The sequence below is a fragment of the Poecilia mexicana genome, unplaced genomic scaffold (assembly GCF_051168715.1).
Source record: "Poecilia mexicana isolate PSO_F unplaced genomic scaffold, ASM5116871v1 scaffold_14, whole genome shotgun sequence".
NCBI lineage: Eukaryota > Metazoa > Chordata > Actinopteri > Cyprinodontiformes > Poeciliidae > Poecilia > Poecilia mexicana.
The window spans coordinates 15602819-15627147 of record NW_028263383.1 but is presented as its reverse complement, the minus strand read 5'-3'; the positions used below and the strand labels follow the sequence as shown (position 1 = coordinate 15627147).

The 24329-nt window shown below is 39.2% G+C and overlaps 1 protein-coding gene across 3 annotated transcripts in view; it reads right to left on the bottom strand.

Annotated features, from left to right (window-relative positions):
* The window catches only part of abr (ABR activator of RhoGEF and GTPase), a 127030-nt gene that overhangs the window by 70034 nt on the left and 32667 nt on the right, over window positions 1-24329 (bottom strand). The window contains exons 1-2 of one of the 3 annotated variants that reach the window (XM_088012264.1): window positions 15967-16085; window positions 9446-9612 (exon numbers count right to left, since the gene is read on the bottom strand). In XM_088012264.1, the coding sequence (XP_087868390.1) occupies window positions 9446-9612; window positions 15967-16021 (222 nt within the window). In that variant the 5' untranslated portion in view covers window positions 16022-16085. Of the gene's footprint in view, window positions 1-3087; window positions 3371-9445; window positions 9613-15966; window positions 16086-24329 lie in introns of those variants that run through there. The other 2 variants (XM_088012263.1, XM_088012265.1) reach the window with 2 other exon arrangements.

Below are 24329 nucleotides of genomic sequence, written 5' to 3'. Positions count from 1 at the left end.
ACTTTCCTTTCCTTTTTATGATATTTCCACAGAACATAACCTGGGTCAGGACATTTTCTTTCTTTTTGTTAACCGTTCCTTAGCTAGTGAGTGTGAGGATAGCTGAGTCACATGCAGTTTTACTTTTAGGCAGAAAAGTAAAACCGATGGCGCTTTCGCACTAGAAAGAAACTTTGCTCTAGTTTCTAGTGCAAATATCTTTGCACACTTGATCAAACTAACTTACAGGTAACTTTTCAGCAAGATGTGGGAGCTTGTTTCAAGTTAATATATGTTGATGAAAAAAATACTGCTTCCACTGGCAGATTATTTCACTTATAACATGGGAAAAATGTCTTGTTATACATAAAACCATCTGACAGAAGAACTAATACTTTTTCATCAACATAAAGGAATCATTGACTTTAAACAAGCTCCTGTGTCTTAGTTCAAGTGTGCTTATATATATGCACTCAAAACTAGACCAAAAATACTTGGTAAGATTTTGTGTTTTTGCATTTGCATATTTAAATGACCATGACTCCTGATCAATGCACCACGTAGGAGAGCTTCGTGTCATAATACCACAATATCAGATAAAAAAAATTAAAAAATACATTGTGACACGAGTCGGTTCTGTGGATGGAAAGAAATAAAAATCTTCTGCTGTGTCGTTATGAAAAAAAACAAAAAAAGTCTTCTTTGGGCCGGGTTTCTAAATCTGCTCACACATATGCACCTTCACAGATCTGCAAAAAGCAACTAGTGAGGACAAAGGATGATCAATTATTAACACGGTCAGATCCTTGCGATGATATCAGCACACCAGCCCTCCCCTAAGAGAGGGGGAAGAAGGCCCGACTTCGGCTCTACGTGTTAAATCCGTCTCTACTACCCTCTGACATCGATGTTATCTCTGAGGACCAAAGGTGTGGTTTGTGATGACGTCCTGAACGATTATCACACAAAGTATGGTGATTCACGAGTCTTCTTTTAAAGACACAGCTAACTGTTTAGCAATGGTGGTACTAGCAGACGTTTCTGTAGATTTAACCAGGTTCTATTTCCTTAACGGGACACGACAGACCCAAACAACAGAGAAAGGTTGTAATGTATGAGCTAAGTGTGTATACTCATGATACATTTTGCTGGATGATAAATCATTCTAGTAATGGTAATATTGTCATTTTGAGACCATTTTCAACTAATATAATAATAATGGAAAGTATACGCTCTCAAAGGTAAAAAACAAACAAACAAAAAAAACACTTGTGAAATACTTGAAACGTTTTAAATATAAAAAAAAAAACAAGAAATATTTAAAATGAATTATGAAGTCTCTAAATAAAATTAAAAAACATTTAAAAACATTAATCATTCAGCTTAGTCGGGAAAAACAGGCAAAAAGTGCCAGTTGGGACTTTTGTTAAAAAATAATGCAACTATTTTGTACTGGTTGTTAATTTTTATTCATTTTAAAATGTCGGCTTTTCAACTTATATGGTCACCAAATGGAAATTATCGAGCTCATCTTAATCTGTTATGTGATTAATTGATTTACTGCGTAGTGGGACAGGCTTAATTGCTACTACAACCTTTCTATACGTTTTTTAATAAAAACAGTGAAATAAATCGGTACATTTATTTTCAGCTTTTTAGAAATAAAAGTCTGTAAAGTGTGGCATTCGTTTGCATTTAACTTCGCCTGAGACAATTCTCTGATCCTGTTGAGTAAAATTTACCTGAATAGTAAATAGAGTCCACTTATAAGTAATTTAATCTCAGGTTATTGACATCTGAAGCTTTTAGTGTTTCACAAATGACTGGTTTGATCTTTTTTAGATTCATCAGAGTTCAGGAAGCTGAACACAAATAGATTTTAGCTTCTAGATTTTTAGTTGTAAACTAAATACTGAAAACATTCATCATTTTCATTCCCCTCCACAAGTACACACTACTTTGTGTTGGTCTGTGACATTAGGTCCCATTAAAACGCAAACATTTTTTTGTCGCAATAAGTAATTAATCAATTAGTCGTGTGATAAATTTCAATGAGCTTTATCATTTCCACTTTGATGATTATTTTTTTTGTTTACAGCAACATTCAAATCCATTTTATTTATGGTTTCGGTTGTGTGTGGTTTTTATTTATTGCTTTTGCTTGTTGTGTTTTATTTTAGATATTAAACATGTCTCAGTTTGACTGATAAGTGTTTTTCAGAAAATTAAAGCTTTTGGTCCTTAGGAGGGCAAACTTGCATTATTATTCCATTATCGATATATTACTTGAAAATGGTCTCAAAATAACAATAGTATAATTTATTGCCATAATTAGCAGGATTGTGATAAAATGATAGTTTAAGCCGTATGAATACTTTTGAAACACTGCAGGATGGATTTTAGACCGGACCCCTGGCTAAACTTGCTAAAGTGCAGGAGAAGTGCTCACTTTACCATTTTAGTGTTAAATACGTCGTAGCAAGTTGGAAGGGGAGAAAAAAAAAGAAGACAGGAAGAAGAATATTTTCCCTCCGCTGTACAAAGAGCTACTGTGTAGCAAGGCCAAGATGAGAAATCCAGAAAGCAAGGAAGTATTTATTTTTTTCCCTCCCCAACGCAGAAGGATTCTCCGTACATACTTTCCTTTTGCACCTCCTGTACTCACTGGTTGAGATAACAAAGCTGATATTGTGGCAGTGTGAGACAGTTCAACTGCAGAGCGGAGTTCACACACACACACACACACACACACACACACACACACACACACACACACACACACACACACACACACACAGAAGTTAGCTTGGGCAGCAGAAATCAAAAGTGTTCACAGAGCAGCAGAGTGAAGAGACGTGTTCCAGAGGAGCTGCTTCGTCTCTCTCTCACACACACACACACACACACACACACACACACACACACACACACACAAACGACTGCAGCACAGATGTCTCACAAGCAGAAAAACAAACACGTTGACGCCACATCATAAGAGGACTCCAATTACGGCTTTCAGTTAGTCTACGAGTGGATCAGCTTTCAAAGTGTTTGCAACGCCGGCGGGTTTTTCCTGCGTCCGGCTGTCCAGTGCCCGCCTCACCTCACCTTGAACTGTTTATGTACCGGAGTGATGAGGTCCAGCTCGCCATCTCCATACTCAAACACCTCGTCTTCCTCCTCCAGCACCTTGTCCAAGTAGCCCAGCACTTCCTCCTCTTCCTCCTCCATGGTTCCTTCTTCTCCTGTCCGCTCCTTTGCCACCTCCTCTCCTCTCTCTGCTTCTGGATCAGGGCCCGCCTGGACACATCAGGATTTTCCCTCCGGAGCAAGTCGTCTGGACGCCGACAGAGTGAGGGAGAGAAAGGGAGAGAGGGCCCCGCCTACGCAACCCCACCCCTCCTTTCCTCTGCTGGGCTTCCTGGTGTTTCTGTGTGTTCAGTGTGTGTTCGGTGTGTGTGTGTTGCAGTTCCACCTCGGTCGATACAGCCGGCCCCTCCTCCCCTCTCCACCCGGCCCTCCTCTCACAACTATCGCTATCCAGCCACTTCCTTGATGGCTGCGCAGGCCGGTTCTCTTTAGAGTCAACGGTGGGACACTCGTCTGCGTTCTCTTCTTTTCTTCTTTATTTCAGCCTTCCGCTCTCATCAGTCAAAAGCCACTTCCTCTTCATAAAACACAGGTTCTGCCTTTCTCACATGGGTACGCGCTGCACAGTTTTTCCTCCTTTGGTCATCGTCTCATTAGTGGACTGCTCAGAGCCGTAAACGACAGGTTCTGGTTGCAGATCAAGTAGTTCCTGAGCGTTCTCCGTGTTGGGCTTTGAGATACCATCCAGTGATGTAATTTGGTCTCATTGACAAGTGGTCACTCACAATAAAAACACAGCAAGGTGGTGAATAAATGAGACGTCCACAACAGAATTTCACAAAATATCTTAAATCCCACTGAAAAGAAGAAGAAAAAATATCTCCTTTGCGTTATTTGGGTTGATGACATCACAAGAGGCACAATAATGGAGGCACTGGTAAAAACTGGGGCAAATTAGCAACTTTTACAGATTTTAACCCTTTCATGCATAGTGGCCACTACAGTGGACAGCTGTCTAAAAGCCATGTTCTTGTGCTTCTAGTGGATTTTTATGTTATAAAGGCACACAGACCACTGAAGTGGACACTAATGCATCATAAAATACACTATCAACTACTGGCCATCAGCTGCAAATGCAAGAAATTATTTCTGTTAAATCCAATATGGCCGACAGACAAAAAAGCATGCCAACCGACCCGGTCCCTCCTTCTACTGTAGACGACTTTTGCAGGTAAAAGAAATATAGTGACATCAGATAACTCCTAAAGAACAACACTACTGATGTATTTTTCAAATAACAACTTTGTATTTGGGGAAAATTACAATTTAAAAAAATAGAGAAAAAAAATTTGAACACATTTTTTTTTCTACCGTTTTTTTATGCCTTAAAAAAATAAAAGAAATAAAATTGGAAAAAAATCCTGACACAAAGGATCGTAATTTATGCATGAAAGGGTTAAACATTTCAATGCCTTTCAGTTCACTCTTATGCTTATGCCAAAGTCGCACTCTAATGATTCCCAAACACTGATTTTGATGCTGAAGCTGAAGCAAACATTGACATCGTCTTCAGAAGGTTATTCTGTACTAATATTTATCCCAAATGGAATCTTTCCACCTGACTGATTTTTGTGCTAAACAGGATTTCTGCAAGTTAGGCAGCAAATGTTTAAGGCTAATAAAGCTTAAACTGAAGATTCAGGATGTGAATGATTCGGTGACTTACAGCTGCATCCTATGCGCACAGATGAGCGATATCACAGCTCCTTCCTCCCAGCAGACATTATAAAATTTAACAATCACTGCTCCTCACAGATGAAAACACTCCTTTTTGTGGCAGCTGTTCAGAAGCTGTTTAATGGAGGAATTTAAGTAAAATGCCAAAAATAAACAGCAAAAAACTAAACAAACCCAGAAAAGTACTTAAAAAATAATGTGATGTCATCAGAAGCTCATTTTCGAATTAAGCAGTTTATACATTTATTAAACAAGGATTAAGAAAAAAAAAAAAAGCCAAACACCTAGCCACAACATTTTGTTCTATAGATGAGCTTTATCTTAAATCATCTTGGACAATTTTACAGAAAAGTCTGTGCAGTAGCTTGAAAACAACTACGATGTATAAGATATATATTTCTAATTAGAGTTTAGTTTAGGTGTGTTTGTATTTTTTAATGATTGAGGACTGCAACGATGTTGGCATGCTGTTAAATTTAAGTTGCTCCAATGCAAAAACTATCACCCACGATGACTCTTGTCTTGTTTCACTGCTCAAAGGCCGTCATGTTGAAGGTTTTTCTAGTGTATCGTCACTGTTTATACAAAGTAAAAACGGCAAAAATTCAAGATGATATCATAAATGTCAGCCTTACTTTCTAAACCAAGCACTGGTAAGTGTGACTGTTAGCTCATCTTGTGTTTGTGGCCTATATTTCAAAGTCAGCAGAATTTCCAGCCACTAAGTTGAGGGGTGAGGATCGTTAAAAAGAAGGAAAGCAGACAGAAAACGACACCAGACTAAGACAAAGGAGAACCAGCGATAAACAGTGAAGACAAACCCAACACAAACTTTAGAAAACTCACTGTTCTGTCAGGAGAATATAAATATGTGCCCATTTTATTCTTATTTATTCATGTACATCATACTGCATACATGTGTGTAGCTGGGAGCTGTCAGCTTTTGTGAAAGGCTCTGCAAATTCAGCAGAAATAGAGGCCAACTTAACAAGCATGAGGAGGAGGAAAGTGAAGAAGCCTTCAGGCGCTCACGTTTTCTTCTCTGGCTGTGCTGTTGTGCAGGAGATGCCGACTATTACAGGCCATGTAGGTCACATATAAAAATTTAGAGATTTTTTTTTGGCAACACTTTGACAGGGTGTGCATAAGACGGACATGACGGTGTCATAAACATGACATAACATCCTGTCATGGACATGAAGGAGGCCTTATGAATGTCTGACTGTCGTCATGAAGTGTCATTCGGTAAATAATGACACTTTTAATGCAAAGTTGCTCTAAAAGTTGCATTAAAGTCCATTTAAAGTGCCAACTTTGCATTAAAGTGTCCTTATTTACAAAATAATACAAAGTTGGCACTTCTAAAGGACTTTCAATGCAACTTTTAAAGCGACTTTGCATTAAAAGTGTCATTATTTACTGAATGGCACTTCATGACAACAATCATAGGCATTCATAAAGCCTCCTTCATGTCCATGACAGGATATCATGTTTATGACAGTGACATGGCGGTCTTACGCACACCCTGTCAAATAAAGTGTTAAAAAAAAAAAACACGAATTGCACCAAAATTAGACAAAAGTAAAGTCAGATTTTTTGTTTTCTTGAAAAATTACAAGAATTTGTTTGATTTTTTTTTCCCACCAACTCCTAGGACCCTGAAGTTAAAGCTTCTGAAGAACAAAAGATGTTTCGTTCTACTTGTTTTTAAGACAGTTCTGGTTTGGTAGATTTTGGACACCATATATCTGAAGTATTCTTCTTTGAGTTTCATATTTTAATAACTAACAATTTTCCACATCTTCTGCTCTTACTGCTGCTTACCACTAGATGGAGACAAGCATCTATTTCAGTGAATAAGCAAACTGATGCTCTGGCAAAACTACACATCTGAATAATAAGCTTCATAATTTATGAATTAGCTCGATTAAAAACACATCCTGGATGAGGACCAGGGGTATTTATATCGCAGTGATTATACAGTAAAGGTGCTTCAAATCTAGAATAAAAATGTAGAATCAAAGACATTTTGATTCTACAAAATGTCTTTCAGGAAATTGTGCTTTCCATTTCCTGAAATGTAAGAAATGCATAACACAGATAATAGAAGAGCAAACAATAGAGAAATTAGTAAATACGGGAAGGTAATCTTATTTTTTACACTGGGAACAAACAAACTTTATTCCTCCTGTGTTCTGAGGGGAGAAACAGGCCACTCATTCATGTTGATACTGCTGAAGAGGGCTAAGCTAGGAAGCTAATCATGCAATAGCAATATTGCTAAAGATTAAGAAGTGATAAATCCATCATTTCATTGCTCCTCTGTTCTCATTTGTGATCAGGATGCTTCCACATTGTCAGCTTTAGTATTTTTATGCTCCACAACTCAGATGGAAGAACAGCTACACTGTTATTTATGCACTTCTTGAAGAAAGTGCTTGTGAAAAGAAGCCCAAATTAGCAGCAGGCAACACAGCAAACAGGTGAAGATCAGATTAGATCCTATTCTTTCAGAAAATCAGTTTGAGGCTGCAAAAAACATAAGACTTCAAGCCTTTTTTCTCTACTTGTGCACCACTTTGTGTTTGTCTGTTACATAAAATCCAAATAGTTGCAACTTGACAATGTGGAAAAGTTATATGTTATGAATAAGTTTGTGCTGTAAATGAACATTCCTGAAGTGACAGATATTGATCTGGACCCTCGTTCTCGGTTAACACAGTCCACACATGTGCTGTAATTTACACTCAGACTGACAAATTGAGTCCATCTGTTTCAGTGGCCCTCCAGCTACCAGTGCTGGACCACAACAATTACTGGGGGCCAGATAACACGGTGGGTGGACAACACACTGGTAGGTGATTATAGGTGATTATCGGTCCTGGAGTGAAGTGACTGCCAGGTCAAGTTACCAACACCAGAGGATCAGGAAGAGAAAACTGCACAATGACTCAGAAACATAAGGAAATACGTAATAAAATTATATTGAGTTTATATATACAACAGCACAGATTCAAAACTGCACTAGAATGATTTACCATCTAAAATATCACCTTGTGAAAGTTTTTTTTTTAAGTGTATTTTGTTTCTAATGCTGATGGTGTCACAACGTTCCCTCCACTTCAGCAGCAAGAAAAACCCATCCAGGTAAAATCAGCAGAACTTTGTAAGAAAAAAAAACAACTTAAATTTGAATTCAATGAGAACATCAGGTACTAAAGATTAAAATGCATTTTTTTTCCTGAGGAAATAGCTGCACAAAGTAGCACTGACACATCTAAGGCTGAAACAATTAATCGGACTAATCGTGATTAATCGATCATTGAAATAATCATCATCTAATTTAGTAATCGATTAATGGTTAACTGGAGTATACAGACTCCAAAAAATGGCCTTTAATAGAAAAAAATAAAACACCCTTAGAGCAGCAACTAAGCCAAAACTGTATGAAAAACATGTACATTTAAGAGAAAAAAGACACTTGTCTGTAAATATGTTTTAGCCCAACTACTCCTCAAGTGACGTAGTTTTAGCTTCATCAGGTTCAGATTTACTAAGGGAATGAAATGTTGCATTTTAGGCAATAACATGTTTATTTCCTTATCATAAAAAGTAATCAAATTATTTGTCTAATATTGTATAAAAAATGCTTAAGTGGTTAAATGAAAAATCTGCAGAATGTCTCTTTTTTAAATCAGATTAATCGATAAATCATCAGAATGAAAGAAATTAATCAATTACTAAAATAATCGTTAGTTGCAGCCTTAAACAAAATCACTGGCTTGTTTTACTGGAAGGTTGATCGTTTGAGTAAAAACACGTTAGTAAATCCACAAATTCAGGAAAGAACAAGAAAAAATAACCAAAAAGACACGGTAGAGCCATTTTATTAACTTAGGCACCATGGTGAGAACTAAACACAACTTCTCATGCTTGCGTTGAGCTCGTGTATTTACCAGAATTCAGTGATTAACGTCAAAGCCCCTAACAACCCTCAGTGAGTCTAATCTTTTCAGCTGAATGTGTGGAGCTGACACAGAAAGAGGAGCTGCCATCAATCATCTCATATTTCGAACAGATCTGGGAGCAGAGCAGCTAAGAGCCTTTAATCAGATGTTTGAGGGAAAACGAGGATGAAGTGCTACAGGATGGATAGCAACGTTTATGTACACAGGACAGGAAATGCCGTCATCTAATTAACGGTAGGGTTTCTAGTAGCATGCACTGCTGCATATCAGTCTAACTTATCTTTAAAAAAAATCACGTATTTCAGACTATGTCTTTATTCATCCATGTTTCGATGGAAAGCAATCTGCCACATAATCCTGTTCTGTCATTCACATACAGTACCTACATTGCCTTGAAAAATTATTCTTACCCCTTTAATTTTTTCCATTTAGTCCCACAAGATTCAGTGTATTTTATTCATACTTTGTGTGACTGAAACACAGAGACCCAGTTTCAAGTGGAAAAAAAAAGGATCCCCAAAGCCTGATTCTGTCACCACCAAGTATCCCTTAAGGAACGGTATGTTCACAGTGTATAAAACCTCAATAAATGCCGGGGGGTATGAACAGTTTTCCCCAAGTCAAAACGTTTGTCCCCCCCTTGTTGTGTGTATCCGTGAGCCTCTTCTTACCTCCAGAGGTGAGGGGGAGACCGCCTCACCATCCGGCCCCTGAGACACGCAGAGCTGGGGGGACATGGTGGGCGATTCGTCTATGTAGGGCAGCGTTTCGGAGCTGTCCTGGGACTTGCCGTCTTCGGCTCCGTCCCCGTCGTAGCCATCTGTGTTGTAGTTGAAGTCTGTGTGTGAAGGACAGAAAGGTTCAGGTTTATCGTCACACCTAAGCAGATAAAAATGCGATATATTTGAGGCACATTTTGCCCTGGCAAAATACAATCTTCCATGAAAACGTCCAAATAATTAGAGCATAAATAATAAAAGTAACTATGCACAAGTCTCTGTTTTCCTGATGGAGGATAAGGTTATAGGATGGACGGCTGGAGTGCTTTCCAGCTGCTCTGATACAGGAAAAGTGCAGGTTAACAGCTCACCACAGAACAAAGGGATCACTTCAAGTTACAGGCATCACTTTCCAGCCACTTATCCAACTCCGAGAAATGAATTCTAGTACTGAATAACAATTTGCTGTGAAAGTGTTGAGAGAAAACAACTAGACCCAAAATGAAAATGTTCAATTCAGACAGAGCTCTGAAAATATGAAAGAGTTGAAACGATTAATCTAAGTAATTGTGATTAATCGGTTTTTGAAAAAGTCAGTAATCGAAAATAATCAAAGTAGTAATCGATTAATTGTCCACCCTGAGAGCAGTATTTAAGCCAAAACTGTACAAAGCAATCTATAAATTTTGTATCCAAGTTAAAAACTTCTTTGTCTGTAAATCTGTTTTACCCAGAATCTCTGCCGAGGTAGAGAAGATTGGTGGATCACCAAGCTCCCAAAATGAAGGAAGTCTGGGCTGATTTATTTTTCAACAAAAGTAAATAAATTATTTGCAACTTTTAATGTACTTCTAACACTGTATATAAAAAAAGGCTTAAGTGGTTTAATGGAAAATCTGCAGATTGTGCCGAATTAATCGTCACAATAATGTGATTGAATAATCGATTGTTGCAGCCCTAAAAATAAAAGCAAAAAACTACTAAAAGTCCAGAGCCAGGGGTTAACTTTAACTTCGTGGAGTCGCAGCCCTGTCACAGTCGTGTACTGGACTTTAGGGCTGAAACGATTCCTCGAATGATTCGAGTACCTCGATTACTAAAATTCCTCGAGGAAAATTTACCTGCCTCGAAGCTTCGTTAATTTATGTTTTATTAGTTAGCGCACCGTGTTCCGGCCGGGACTTCATTTACGTTGCGCGGAGCTCTCACTTCCGCCTCTGAGTTGTTGACAAAAGCCAAGTCTCAGCGGCATAAAGTCCAATCTTCAAGATTGGCCCGTGGGGATTTTATGGATTGATGATAATGCCCGACTTTTTATCGTTTTTTGGGGAACCAATAAGCATCCTTAAAATGACTTGGGGAATGCCTGGAGTACGGCAGCATTTCTCCTCCGGGGCTGCTGGTTGAAAGCGAACGGCGGGAAGAGCGCTGAGGTGAGCGGTAGACTGAACAGGGCGGGCGGCTGAGTAGCTGATGCTTACCGTGTAAATGTAGCTTTACCGATGAACCGCACAATAAATTTCATATCCCGGTCTGAAGAAACGGGTGGCGGAGCGCATCGTACATGGCTGGTAGATGAGTTTCTGAGTGTGACCAGTGAAGGTGTCGTAAATATCCCGTATTGCTTCCCCGTGTTCGTCCCCCGGTCTAACGGTTCGTCAGTCCGCTGGTCTATTTCCTCCCCTCCACCCAAGGGCGTAGGTTTGGTCTAAGTTTTGGTGGGGACCTTGACACCCCCCCCCCCCCCCCCCGCAGCACAGTGAAATGCCGAAGAGCACCGAACATTTTTGAGAAGGGGGGGGAAACCACATTGGCTTAATAACCCCTCCCCCCAACCATAACCATATCATACATCTTGTGTATACAACCAGATACAGTCATACTCAGCAGATCAGTTCAAGAACACTTTACTTTTTCCTTTACAAAATTCAGCAAACGTTACAAGTAAGATCAAAAGAAATATCCTCTGGATACTCCCTGGTCACTGGCACTCACACTGACTGCCTCCTATAGAGCAAACAAAGCGTAACCTGGTTTGTATTCACACTAGCTTAACTTAATTTAAGACTAACACTTCAAATGCCATATTTACTGAGATAATTTCACAGTATATTTCATATCTGAGAACTAACACCTCACCTGGAGCCCTGAAGCTCCAGCCACCTCTCCATCGTTCTGCTCTGCCCCTTGCTCTGCTGTCTGAGCATCCTATGTGAAAAAATATTACATAATTAACAGACCTATTCTACCTCACATTCAGTGCTGACCTTACTAAACACCGGACTTTACAACAAATGCGTTGCGTGATAGATATCCAACTTATGGGTCCACTCACTGTACTTACAGCCGACGTAGCGTAATAACTTCTAATGTCTGTCCTTTTCTATTTTGGTGGCGACATGGTCTCGGAGACTCAGAAGGAGACGCGTGTGCCCAGCTAGCCACCGCCTTTTGCAGCTAATCAAAGAACGTCCGACGATTCAACTGACTCCCCCTCCCCCCCCCCCCCCCCCCCCCCGACAGCACCGTTCCGACACGGTCTCGGAGGCTCATAATAAATGTCAAACTAAGAAGCTTCCGTTCCGCGCACCGCCTGTTGCTGCTAATCAAAGATCGTAGATCCACGTTCTTTGAGCCAATATGGCAAAAATTGGTCGGGACTTTTTCATATCCCGTGAATATTGGTCGGGACATGTCCCTACCGTCCCTACCCAAACCTACGCCCATGCCTCCACCCCATCTTACGTTCGTTCATTCGCCCTCTCCTCCCACTCCAGGCGGCATTTCCCGTATTTTCAAACCCAAAGCGTGACAGGTTAGGTGGCAAGGTGAGTTTAATTAATCTATTAAACTCACTGAAGATGAATACATAAACTAAAAGCTGGATTGTAGACATTTTTTATAAGCATATTTGTGAGCCTGCCTCTTTGTTATTAAATTCAATATAATTTCAGATTTTTCTATAACTTTTCTTCTGGTTAACTTAGAAAGTGAGCTATTATTGTTACAAGTTAGTTTTCTAAACTACAAAAAAAGCAACTGTTAGGGATGTTCAAATATGAAAAATTGGACTGATATTGATATCTGATAGTATTATGCCAGATTTACCAATATTTCATTTTATAATTTTTTTTATCCGATTACTCGATTAATCGTAAGAATAATCGATAGATTACTCGATTACTAAAATATTCGTTTACAACAGCCCTACTGGACTTTGTGTCAGAAATCACGTCGAAACTCATAAAGGCTGGCAGTCGAGCCCCGAGTAGCAGTGACAGCTCCAGTGGAAGGGAACATCGCTGACTGTGAAATCACTCCTGTCCTGCTGTCAAAAGAGCAGCAGCAAAAACAAGACGACTGGAATAACAACTAGATATTCAAAGAATGAGAGAGGAATAAAAAAATATAAAGAAAGAGGTTGATTTATGTTATCACAGCTGATTTTCCCACAGAAACTAGCACATTCCTTTTCATGCATATTTCTTTTGTTTTCTTTTAGACAAAGAGCATTCTTATGAAACTTGCTCTTGTTTTTGGTTCACATTTTATTAGCTTATTAAATTGAGTTGGATTTCTTAATAACTGGTATTGGTATTGTTACTGTGTTTTGTTTTGTTTTTTTGCTATGTCTTATCAAAACAGGTCTCTCTTGTGAATGAGATATTGACTCTCAATGAGACAACCTGTATAAATAATGGTTAAAAACACACAAAAATCAAATAGACTGAGTCAGCAGTGTTTAAAAAAATTCTAAAATTGAATTTCGGTGATGTTTTACAGTGACTGTGTGGGAGTTGTGTGGGTGCTCTAGTCCTGATATGTTTGCGTGCATGAAACATATCAGTCGTTTCTAATGAGATGCAGATAAAAACTAATAGAAAAAGCGGGACTCAGACCCCACAGGGACAATTCACATCATCCAGTTAATGTTGCAGCTCGGCTGGACATGCAGTCTGTGACACGTACCTCAAGTCATTAGGCCCACCTGTCAATCAGAGCGTCCATCTGTGAGCTGCATGCTTGTGTGTGTGTTGATAATTGAGAATTTGAATCCCGACGGGATTTTTATGCAGCTGTCACGCACACGCAGAAATAGCTGTATTCCGTGAAGCGTTGCAGGAAGACACGAGTGGAGCGTGAAGTATTAAGGTGAGGAAGATGCCAACACGCTGATCAAATCCAAATCAAATCTACTTTAAAGCAGGCAGCCATTACTGCTCTTTATTTTCTATTTGGAGAAACATCTGAAGGACACAGAGCCCATTGAGAAATACAGCTCCAACTGCGCCGAGCAGAGAGCTGGAGTGCATACAGTAGACTAGTTTACTTTATCCATCCCGACCGTCATGCATATTGGCCGTTTGATTTCGTCATTGTTGGTGTTAAGTGTGTGAGAGCCTCTCAGAGGGCAATTTGGCATGTGATTGGTCAGTCTTTCAGCTCATTAGATCTGCTTAGCAGTTTTAATGAAAGCCACACAGAGGCAGAGAGGGAAGAGGAAGTAAATGCAACTGTCTTTTGCACAAGGCAGACCTACTGCTGCTAATTCATAAAAACGGATCAAGATTTAAATACCTGCTCAACAATGAAGTATGGATTTCCCCGTAAGCATTTCAAGAATGATTTTTTTTTTCAAAAGTATTCTGAAACAATTAAAAAAAATTAAAAAAAACAATTTTATGAATGATTGTCTTCAAAACTTTAGTGTGATTCTTTTGTGTTCCTGATTGAGTTTTTCCATCTGGTCCTACTCATGACATCTATGATCACTAAATATTTCAGATACTGAATTCTAGAAGTTTATCATTCTCTGAATAAAACAGGTTTTCTATCACAGTCAAATTTCTCTAAGATCCACCCATTTTCTCATACATTTTATTGTCACCGTACTGACTACAAACACTATCCTAGATCAGACACATGCAAATAAAGAGGAAAAATAAAACTAGTGAATGTACTGATATGAACTCTGATTATCTGAGTTCTCTGATGTGATGTCACCAGAAACACTAAAGCTTTTTTGTGGAGACTGAAAATTTTGTCTCCAGCTTTCTAACCATACAACCAGACAGAGATTTAAAAAGGAGGAATGTAACAAAATCGAAGAATTTGGACTGAATGCCTCTTCTGATTAATGAAATGCAAACCATGCTCAGATTGCAGGTATTGTATGTAATCTATGATTAGCGGCGTGCCGATACTACATTTTCACTTCCGATACGATACAGATATTGCACCTCCAACAAATTAGTTATTGAAAAATAAATATCAAATCATTTTTAAATGAATGTTAAAGTAAAAGAGATGAAAGAAATAAAGAAACACTGAATGCAGTAGGCTTGGCTTATGCTGAGAGAAAATAATTTCGCTGTTATTGCGGTAAAATGTTATGTCCTGTCATTGCCACCGCTTTCCATGACATAAACACAGCAACACACTGAACACCTCTGCTACTAACAGGATGTTAAACAGAAACAGCCTTTCATCACCATGTTAGCATTAGTTGTTTTATGATTTCATTTCTCTACTCCTGAGGTTTACAGAATGGAGAACATCACTTCCTCTTAGTTGGCCTGAAAATGTTTGTATCTCACAGAACTGCTTTCACCTCTCAACATAGAGCTACATTAATGTCGCTTCACTGTTGCACGTTTGATGTTTTATGTTAATGTTTTGCTGCCAAACAATGGAGAGAGAGAATGTTTTAGAGGGTCCACCAGCTGTAGCCTGTTCTGTATGGCCATCCATGTCTGCAGAATTGGGCTGGAATAAGATCATGATGGAGCGTGACGGAGTAGCAGATCACACCGAGTACGACGAAATGGCCTTAGAGGAAAGCAGGGCTGCAACTAACAATCGTTTTAGTAATCGATTATTCTGACGATTAATCGGATTTTTAAAAATTTGCACACTCTGCAGATTTTTCCTGTAACCACTTCAGCCTTTTTTATGCAATATCAAAAATGTAAAGAAGAGGATTGGTTGCCTAAAATGCAATTGTAGCTTTCCTTTAGTGTACACCTGTAGTAAAGGATGCATCTGAAGTGAAAAATACTTCTAACATGGATAGAAAACATTTAAAGACATTTTATTCTTTAATCATGAATGCAAAATGTACATATTTTTGTACATGTTTGGCTTAATTATTGCTCCGAGTACGTCGTTCCTTCAGCAAATGGCCATTTTTTTTGAGTCTGTGTACTCCAGTAGACGATCAGTTACTAAATTAGTTGACAATTATTTGAATAATCGATTAATCACAATTAATCTGATCACTAATTTTTGGCCCTTGAAGAAAGAGGCTTATTTTTTATAAAATCTACACAGCAATTCAGAGATAATGACTGCACATGCTATTTGGGTTATAGACACACACACACACACACGCAAACACACACACACACTTACACACACACACACACACACACATTTAGAAGCCACAGCTAAACCCAGAGCAAATTGCAACTCACCATCACTGGCGAACAGAGAACGAATGACGCACACAGCCTCAAAGAAGAAAGCCATAAGTGTTTCAGTAGGTTGTCTCTTCACCGGCAATTGTCCATTGTACAGTTAGGCAACATTATGTCCCCCTCTAAACACCAGCAGCGCAACTTCTTAGTCTGTAACTGAACAATGAGTTGATCCAAAACCCAACATGTGTGGCCTGCCGCTGAAATAGTGATATGAAAACTGCAGCCAGCATGGTGCTTCTCCGCGCTGAATGCTTGCTCTGTTTCAAACCCTTGAGCCAGCTCTTATTCAAATGAAGGCTCTAGTGATGAACGTCCAAGCTCAGGAGCGCGTTATAAACACACATCCATGAAGAGCCGCTGCAGAGTAGAAGGTTTAAAATGTGGTCTTTTCACACTTCATTTGCATATGGCCGGCCCCTCGCAGCTGGTTAGCAGACAGTATGCTGGTCAGCAGTGTTTTCCTACGAGTACATGGATTAAAAATATGCATATGTGCTGCCTGCATGACACAGGAAAAAAACAACTAAAACTGCAGGGCTGAGGTAATCCGCTGTTAGAAACAAAGATAGCTGTGAAATTATGCCTAGTTTTGTTTCTTACTAAAACATATTCAGAGTAGTACTTAAGCCAAAATTGTACAAAACATTTTGCATTTAAGAAAAAAAAAAAAAAAAAAAAATTGTATATATATATATACACATACACACACCTCAGTCTGTAAATATGTTTTACAGTTTGATTTACTCAGATCAAATTAACCAAAGGAATCCTGGGCTAATACGTTTTAGGCAATAAAATATTTATTTTGTTGTTTAAATAAATGTAATTAATTATTTTCATTCTTTAATGTATTTCTAATATTGTAAAACTAAGGGCTGTGTGGTTAAATAAAATATCTGCACAATGTGCTAATTTTTTTTTTATCTGATTAATCGATTAATCGTCATAATAATCGATTAATAAATTAATTATTAGTTGCAGCCCTACTTGGACTAAATTAACTTGTATAGTTCTCATACCTTGTCATAATCATATGTTCTTATCTCTTCTTATATCTTATATTAAATTCCTTAAAAAGAGATCAGAGTCAGCTAAAAGTTAGAAAAACCAAAGATGTGTGTCTTTTTAGAAGTGAGATATACTACAAAAAGTGAATTTGATGGATTTTACACCAAAGTCTAGCTAGTAAACTTAAAGCTGACCGGCACAAACAACTGTTATTTTTAACCATTACATCCTGGTCTGAAAAAAAAAACAAAACAGAAAAACTTTGCCCTCCAACTCTCAATAAATACGGAACTGTGAACACGATTCATTTGTTAGTCAAAACAGCCCTTTATTATGTTGAAACAGTGCGCTTATTGTCACTCGGACTTTCCCTCGTAGTTTATTTGTTAATAATGTTATATTTTATAGCAGAGTAAACAGTGTCTGAGCAATTACCATGAAATGTCTCACTCATGTTAGAAAAGTTTTCAAAGCCGACCTTTATGAGACGACCCAGTAGTCACACTCGGACAAAATTCCTGCCATATTGTATTATCGGCTGAACAAAAAGGCACAAACCTACCACTGCAGACTAAAAAGAGCTTTGAGCAAGATACAAATCACATGTACAACACCCACAGCCTGATGTGCAAACAGGGGGACTGAGCTTTACCAAATACAAGCTTTCAGTGAAACAGGAAAATGATGAGAGGACTAATGGAAGTCATCACAGATGCTGTGACGTGTAACTGCAGTAGTGGATAATTTATATGTAGGTACATTTCAGGGTTGCATTTCATTCAGAACAATTTACTAGGCAACTAAAGTGGATTTTGGTCATCACTGACAACAAACCGGAAGCTTTATTAGGATGAAAATGTGATTACAAAGTCAAAACCGACCAAAAAATTTAAAGCCAGGAATGTAAAGCATTTCAGCTCCTTGAACTTCATTCTATGTTGGCATTAAGCCTGTCGCAACAAGCAATTAATCACATGATAATTTCATATTTTCTGAATGGCAACTTTGTTTACAGAGACATTGTAATCCATTTTATTTATGGCTTCCATAGTGTGATTTTTAAGTCTGTTTTAATTTTTGTTTTTGGTTGTCGTGTTTTGTTTTCGATATTTCAAATATCTCACAGTTCCAGTCTTTAGTATTCAATAAAAAAATTAAAGATCATTGGTGGGTGAAATTGCATTATTACGTCATTATCAATAGATTACCTGAAAATGGTGTTAAAACAACAATATCATTTATCACAATAATTTGTGTAACAATTATTCATCCCACTGGGGCATTGGTAGGAGTTCGCCCTGCAATAGGTGGGTTAATTCCCGTTCTGTCCACTCTGGGTATAATGTGATAAAATGTGAAAGAGTTCAAACACAGACGAACCCGTAAAGTTGCTCTTCCAACCAGAAGCTTTGGGAAAAGGGGGCTGCCAGCCTGGACACACAGATACTCTCCCTGTGTTACCCAAACCACAGATACATGCTCTACACAATAACTCCTGGGCTCTGCTGTGAGTCAGATCAATGAGGCTTCTGTTATTAAGGAGTGGCTCACACCAGAAAACCTTTTTAACTAGGTAAATACACACACACACACACGCACACACACGCACACACACACACACACACGCACGCACCCACACACACCCACACACACAGAGCTCACTGATCTGAATTTACAGACTTGCTCACTGTAGCTGCTTCGTGTGACGGAGACAATGTCCAAAAGGAAAGTGTTTAAATGTAAACAAGGTAATAGGATACGGTAGGAACAAGGTACTTCTCTGATTGCCCAACTTAAACTCTCCCTGTCTAAAAACCGAATACTCTTTAGTCCCTGCTGATAGGAGCTGCAGACAGCTATGATGCAAATAAAGACACAATTGTTGCATAATAAATCAGTTTGAGCTGCAGGGAGTTGCTACTAAATAACCATTGCACCCTTTCATTGGGTGCAACGACCTCTGACCTGTGTCAGTTCACATCACTCTCACTGTGACAGACAGCTCTCACTCCCCCTATCGCTCTTAATGTCTGGGCTTTGGTTTCGTTGCAAAGGGCAAAGGCTGCCATGACAACCGGTGAGGTTGATCCAAATGCCTTCTGCTTGTTCACATAAGCGGTGTAATTAAAAGTCACAGTAAGGACTTCAAATTTGAAAGAGAAAGATGATATGAATAAACTACCAGAAGGTAAAAAATACTGTTACTTTGAAACTCCTCCAGTTCCCACATTTCACACAAACCACTGAAAACCCAAGAGGGAAATCTGGAACGATGTCCATGAGCAGCACTGTCCACTATGCAAATTAAGGATAGTTTATAATGCGTAATAATGTCCCATTCATCCAAAACTGGGGAAATTCAGACATCTTCTCCACAATTTGACTGTATGTCTATACTAAGTGCACACATTTCAAAGGTTTAAAATTGTATCATTAAGTTAAAATAATTTTCTAGAAAATTAGAGGTGGCCAACATCTGCCCATTTTCAGCTTAGTTGCTAACCTCCTGACCATTAGCATTAGCACAATGGCTACAACTGGCTCAGCTTAATTAAATTTCTGGAATCAAATTAGTTTGATTCCAGGAAAATTAAAAGCAGCATACAAGTTGAAATAAAGGGTGAAAAAAACTCTTGGAAACATAAAAAAAAAAAATCTCATCTCAGGACAACACTGACAAGACTTTTAGAGAATTCGATTTGATTTCACCAGATTGTCAATAAATGTCAAGAGCTGAACATAAGTCATAAAACATGGCTGTCTTCACAATTCATTGATGCAACTCCAAAACTGTAAACCAACTTCACAACATAATGACTGATAAAATGAGCTGTATAGTCGACACGGCCATCGTCCCAGCCTTCTCCTTTCATCCATTATGAGCGCTGAACTCGCTGTGCACATGGATCCAACTAATAAAATCACAGTGAGAAAAAGTTGCCGCTACAGCGTGAGAATCTAATCAGGGAGCTGTGCTGCCTTCCTCAGCAATTTTCTCAGGAGAGAATGGATTACATCATGGCCTGCAGTCAGCCAACAGTGTGTGGGCACCAAGAAACTGGCGTGCAAACTGTGAGCGCTGCTGAAAATGAATAAGCAACCCGACAATCACACAAACCGATATTAAACCTTTCAGCGTCCGATGAGCTTTTATTCCCCCCACCATCCATAACCACTTTCCAGAGTGTTTGCAGATAACAAGCGACTTCGAGAAAACTCTCTAAAGTCAAGACAAAACACTATGTCCAAAGCAAAACAAAAAAATAAATAAATCTGGAATAATATTTCAGCTGCCAAGTTTCAGGTTCCCAGCCGCAGCAGTACATTAGTAGCAAGACGAATGCACAGTCATTGTGTTTGTGTGCGTGTGTTGTTGCAGTGCATTCAGGCTTTTACACCTCCCTGTTCTGCCATTATCAATTAGGGGGTGACACTGGGGAAATTAAAAGCCTTGGTGATGGCCTGTGTCTACAGCCGGTTACACCACTCCACACTCGTTAAGCTTTTTTTTTTTTTAATAGCAGAAACACAACCGACTAACAAAGCGCAGTGCTTCAAATTCACAAATCAAAACACTTCAAATAACATTCTTCACACAACTTCCCTATTTTAAACCTATGAATAAAAAAAAAAGAAGCAATACCTGTTGGCTTAAAACAAGCAGCTGTTGACCAAAGAGGCAGATGAGGAGCGGTAGATTGCATTCTCTACTGGTAGCTGCTTCGTCCTGAAACCATCTGAACTGGAATCAATACACGAACACACCCATCTCTTCCAGACAACATCTGACTTCACGATACAACGGGAGAGAAAGCAAGCGGCCACGTGTTCACGCAGCAGCAACAGATGGGCGGATGTTTCAGATGAGTCTCGCCGCACGCCGCCACATTCCAATCCAGTTTGCTACCGGAACGTTAAATTGGGGTTTTATTGGACGAGGGAGGAGGCCGTATCTTGGAGCGGGCTGTATATTTTACACTCTTCATCCCAATACACATGCACGACGCAAAACTAAGGTACATATCTCAAATGGGAGACAGGACTTCATGTTCAAATGTTCAGCATTTCTTCTCGTTTTGACGTGGCAAAAATGGGAACAGTGTGAAAGATTGCTAAAGATGGTTTCCTGAGAAGAAATTGAATAATAATTAAGGGTTTTAAGCTAAAAAAATTAATGATTGAACTCCTAAGTCAGGCTGTGGTCTTTGGATAATCAGGTTAAAGTGAGATTTTTGCTCCTCATTTCTCTAATCCAGCCTGATGGAGCCGATAATGGCTGGGTCCTCCAATAGGACTAACCGCTGTGTTCAGGAAACTAACCCAATGAATGCCAATAAGAGGGCTGACCTCCATACAACACTCAAAACACAGAGAAATAACGGTGGATGAGGGAAAAGTCTAATCAGCATGAACCATTGAGACCACACCAATATATATTTATTCTGCAGTTCACCATTAAATCAGAAATCCTCAGAAGCTAACTGAGATGAAGAAGGGTACTCATTATCTAGCTACTCCACATGGAGTGAGCACACATGTAGAGCACTTCCTGCTGGGGCACAGGCTGATATTGTCCCTTAATATGCCAAAGGACAGACAAATCCACAACTGCTGGATATCTTCACGAGCCATATGCCTGTAGGCAGCAAGAGATAAGGACCCCCCCCTGTACTTGTATGCAGTCCCCCATACTCATTCACTACATCCCCCCAAACTCAACCAGGAGACGTTGCCATAGCAGCCAGTCACTATATGTTACAACTACCTGGCATAAATCTTCATATTTCAGATGGGTTAGAAACGCCACATCCATCACGGCAAACACATGGAGACACACCGAAAGGCCCAGAAACACTTTCACTACAGCCGAACTACTCCCCACACGAGCAGCAGGTTTGGAGGAGACAAATCAGTCACATGTACTGAAGAGCTATTCAGTGCCCACACACCCGCAGTAAAACAGTGCTGTAAATCTGCTGTGTGCGCTTCTGTTCCTCAGCGTGCCACTGACCGTACTGTGCATGCCCGTTCGTGGGCATGTGCTAATGGAAAGTGAATCAAACCGTGCAGTGACACAAAAGCACTACAATGAAGTCATTAAAATGCAAAAAGCCCGGCTAAAGCCTTTGGGGCGACCCAATCGGTGATTGTGCTGTCTGTTTAGTGGGCTCCACAGCCCAATTAGGAGAGTACGATGCAGCGAAGACGGAGAAAGTCTGAGACACCGAGGGTGTCGGACCGAGTAGTTCAGGGTTAAGGAAATGTTTCGCACCACGTAAAAGCATTGGGGATTATACTTTGAGCCAGTAAGGCAGAGAAAATACTCCCGTTTCATAACTAGCCTGGGCAGAAATAAAGATGGAGGATGTACAGGGGATGTACTATACATTCGAAGGAAGAGTAGTAGTTATACATTTTATCTATATTGTGTTTTTCTAAACACGAGCAGGATCAAATTAATAGTAAAAGTGGCTAGCTAAATTGTAGTAGTTAGACTACCCAATTTAACAAATGTTTTTAATGAGAGCCATACAAAATTGTCAATAACAACAATAATAAAGTGATGCTGTGATATTTACTTATTCCTTTCACCACTCTGAATGAACAATGAGTAAATATGGTCTCACCTTGCTGTATAGGATTTGCTTTAATGTAAAAAGACTAGGGGATTTGATTTGACAAAACTTGAATCATTAAAAACCATTTCCTAAAAATGGCTTCCTTCACAGAGAAGACATCTGGTCTGTTTGGCCCCTTTTGAGGCCAACAGACCTCAAAAGTACCACAGCATTGTCACAGCTGCGTTGACGTTTGTTGCAGAACAACATCCTTTTTGAAATAAATCACTAATATGCGAAAGTAGAGATCTGTTGCCACATGATTCTGGCTGTTTCTGTAATGACTGCTTGGCATGATAACTCCTTACAATAACTCCATTTATTTCCTATCCCTGTTTTACATTTTAGCTACAAAACGTTTACAGCCAAGTATTTACAGTTTTACACCGGATAAGGAGATATAATGAAAATGTACCACTCTTCAATTAACTGGCTAAAAATATCAAAACACAAAGGAATGAATGACACTGACATTGTTGTGACGATTGCTTTCAGATATATGGTGCGGTGGCCATGTTTTATTCCCTGGTGACCACGTAGAGGCGGTTGTCGCAGTCACACAACTTGTTTCTGTTTACATTAATTAAAGTGGAAGGAAGACAATGAGAGGAAGTTTTGAACCCAAACGTGAGGAAAGAAAACATTGCCTTGGAAAGAGAGCCAGCTTAGAATATCAGTGTAACGACAACAACAGCTCTCTAGATGGATGGATTTCTGATGCAGGACATGCTTAGACTAGATTACTGAAGCAACATGTGGGGGTGGGGAGGTGCAGCTGTTACAGGAAAAAAAGGGCATGTTGACATGACTGGTCCTGATGGTCATGTCAACACTACTTTTCATGTGTGTCTCCAAATATGCTGGTTACAGATATAAAATTATACCAAGATTTCAAAAAAACAGCGTTTCAAAATTGTCCAATATGCCGTTTGTACAGTCTAGAGTCCTTGAACTGGAAGCTTTCAGAGAGTTTTGCCTGCCTGTCAGTAACAAAGTTGCTCTATGTTCTCCCAGTTAATTACCATCACTTTTCCGTAGTTTGCGAGAAAAATCCTCTGCTATGTGGAAAGTGATGGAAACAAAAGAAACGGCACACATTACTGGCATTATGATAGTGATTTTAAGAGTCCAGTTGGCAAGCTGTGAGGCTTGAGCAGCACGCCGGTTAAGCAGCAGACTGTCGGTCTGCCTCTGAGGAGACAACAAATATCAGCTTTTACAGCCTCCCAGTGTTCAGTTTAAACTGCAGAAGAACAAAACAGGAATCATTTTTAGCCCAATAAGTATGTTCACTTAAAAACATACACAGTAACCATGTTTACTCTTCTCTTACTGTTTACAACATGTGTAAATAGTATTAAAACTGATGATACTACTGATAATAACAATACAACTGAATCTTTGAAAAACTACCTTGCGTTATAACATACTCACTTTCTGTTTTTTGGTTGAGAGCGGGGGAGTTTAGAATATTTTCAGCTCTAGGGACCTTTTTATTAATATACCAAAAGGAAAGGGGCAGAGAGAAGGAGGGAAAAGACATGCAGCAAAGGCTTTTTGCTGATATGTGGGTGATTTTCAGATCAAATCAGTTTCACAATGCAAGTATCAGCCGATCACCCAAAAATCAGGAAAGTAAGCCTGATTTATTGACGACTTTGGGAGAAACATCTGCACAAGTTTGAAATTACTCATCTAAATTTAAGTGAGACTTTGCCAGAAGAGACTGAA